Source organism: Anopheles darlingi, chromosome 2 (assembly GCF_943734745.1).
Source record: "Anopheles darlingi chromosome 2, idAnoDarlMG_H_01, whole genome shotgun sequence".
Classification (NCBI taxonomy): Eukaryota; Metazoa; Arthropoda; class Insecta; order Diptera; family Culicidae; genus Anopheles; species Anopheles darlingi.
Window position 1 is genome coordinate 77,706,057 of NC_064874.1, and position 2,500 is coordinate 77,708,556.

The following is a 2,500-nucleotide window of genomic DNA, read 5'->3' on the forward strand; positions in this document are numbered from 1 at the left end:
TAATAGGCCATCTTCTGCGTTCGTCGGCGTACCCCCAACTTACCTTGTTCGTTAACCAAATACCACTTAATTGAGAACACGGATCGATGGTATGATGGACGGGAATCAGTGACACATACCGTCTGATCATCATTTCCGACTTTTCATCGATCGGAAAAGGTACCGGTAGCGGTCCCAACAATCGAGTTGCACAGACACGCTTTCCCCCGAGCAGGGTGACCATGGGACTGACGATCGCTCTCGCCGGGAACTCGTGCCGATACTCCTGGAACCAGAGACTAACCCTCGCACTGACCTGATCTAGCTCAGCACATTCCAGTCCACCCGTATCAATCAACGGTCTCTCAACTGGCGGTTCCAGGCTGATGAACAACGATACATGAGTCAGTTCGCGTACATCAGGCAAGTTCGTGGTACCGCTAGAACCGATGAAAGCCATCATCGCAGCGGTACCATAGCTTTCCTGTAGCTCCGGCGTCGGATATCCTGGTTGCGACGGTTGCTTATCCTGTTGCTGCTGCTGACGGTCGTATCCAAACAGAATCGGTGGCGTTTTGATCTCGAACGTGCCCTCCAACTGAGAATCGGAAAAGAACTTGTTAGGTAGACGCTAAATGGTTGCGAAACGTCGATCTTCAAAAAGGAACAAGCGAGGAGCAAATACAATAATCTTACTGTCCTGCGTGAGAATCGGATGGATTCAGCGTGCTGATCATGAGAACATAAGACGACAACCCAGACCGTAAATTCTTCTTACACCATATAAATCTTGACCTAGAGAGTGTGGTGGACCCATTTTGAGATAGAAACACGATACCATATGGTCCTGTAGAAATTGAAATGACGAAGTGGAAGTCGACGGCGCTTGATCGCGAGCGCTGGACAGCTATCTTCAAAAGGGAAAGAACGCTCGTCGGTTCTATTGCAAAACAAACATCAACCATTGATTACCCGCTGATTGAGATAGACAGTACTGATGGGAATCCGCAGCTGGCCCAACCACCGGCTCGAAATGCGCTGATACATCTCGGTGGGGCGTGCTCGATCGTCGTCCAGGAGGTTCTCCAGATGTTCGTCGTACAGATCGATATGCAGATGTTTCCTGATCTGATCGCTCGCAATATCCAGTGGAAGCTCAAGCTGCTCATTCCAGGTCGGAGCCGTCCCATCTGCCGTCGAAGTACGCAACACGCGATCCTTAATCGAGACCGTAATGTACGGCCGAACGTTCGAGGTACGAAATGCTGCAGAGTACGAGCGTTTATTAAGCGGTAAGCCGTCTTTCCCCCATTTGGCAACTCGACTTACAGAATCGTCCGATCGAAGACATATTACTGTGTCGCCGCCCATCGTCCGCTGCACTCGACTGACTGTCCTCGGTGCGCATAGGTATCCCGAATGCTCGCACAATCGTAACGACTAGCCGGAAATGCGTCACATCGGTCACGCGTATGGAGGCGCGACTGGTTGGTGAGCGACGTGACGGTTTCAGTGGGCGCCGTGGGCCAAAAATTTCCAAAAACGCCAAGCTAAGAGCCCCGAACGAGAGTACCTGATCGGCACCGATCAGCAGATTGTTGTTCACCTTGTCCTGTGTCAGCACCCGGCAGTGGTTGCTTATGATGTCGTAAACCTGCTGCAAGTATCGCTTTCCGCGATGGCGCTGCAGATCGATCGGATCGGTACCGAGCGTTTCGTCGATGATTTTCCTTTGCTCTTCGTGATCATCATAGCCCGTAAACGCGAGTTCTCGCTCGCTCTGTGGAATAAACTTTGCATCGCGGTACTTGAGCGTCCGGTTGAATCGTTTAGTTAGCATCTGTAACCGTTCGTTACGCTCGATGGTTTCCTCTGAGCAGAAGGCAAGCAAATCTTCGTTAAACCGGAACACCGGCGGTGCTTCGTCATCTTGTTCCGTTGGCTCACTTCCAATTGGATCGGTTGGGGATGAAGTTGTCTTTCGTTCGTCTGACGATTTCCTTCTCACTGCTGACTTTGATTGATTTTGAGCGATGGTCAGTGTCTGTAGTTGTTGCGGATCGAGATCCTCCTCGTGGTTGAGCGCGTGGTCCTCGAACCACCGGTGAATTTGCTCGCTGGAAAGCTTAATATGCCGTGGCACAACTCGCCTTCGGCTAGGACTGGGAAAAGACGAACCAGCCTGCTCCAGCCAACCCACTTTAAGCTCGATGCTCCCATTAGCGTAGGACTGTGGTTTGTAAGGTTTGCCGCAGGTGAACTGATAATCCACGTACTCGCTTTCATCGAATAATTCTCCGCGGCTCGGCACGGGAACAAACAGTTCCGCACGCTTCGTTTTCACCTTTAACCGATTTTTCTCGTACAAATGAACGGCCACCGATTCCGGTATCCGGCTCGTAAGCTTGATGCCGAACGAAGTGTTAAAGTCGACCAGCACGTCGTCTTGAAAGTGACGTGCCTTGGTCGATGCCACGTGACTACCGTCGATGAACAGTTTGGCTTTGAATTGAAGATCCTT

At 51.1% G+C, this 2,500-nt stretch overlaps 1 protein-coding gene across 1 annotated transcript in view; it reads right to left on the reverse strand.

Annotated features, from left to right (window-relative positions):
- The window catches only part of LOC125959545 (coiled-coil and C2 domain-containing protein 2A), a 5,067-nt gene that overhangs the window by 911 nt on the left and 1,656 nt on the right, over positions 1-2,500 (reverse strand). The window contains exons 2-5 of the mRNA XM_049692370.1: positions 1,988-2,500; positions 1,309-1,921; positions 952-1,244; positions 44-577 (exon numbers count right to left, since the gene is read on the reverse strand). The exon at positions 1,988-2,500 is cut by the window's right edge and continues 930 nt beyond it. Coding sequence (XP_049548327.1) covers positions 44-577; positions 952-1,244; positions 1,309-1,921; positions 1,988-2,500 — 1,953 coding nt within the window. The remainder of the gene's footprint in view (positions 1-43; positions 578-951; positions 1,245-1,308; positions 1,922-1,987) is intronic.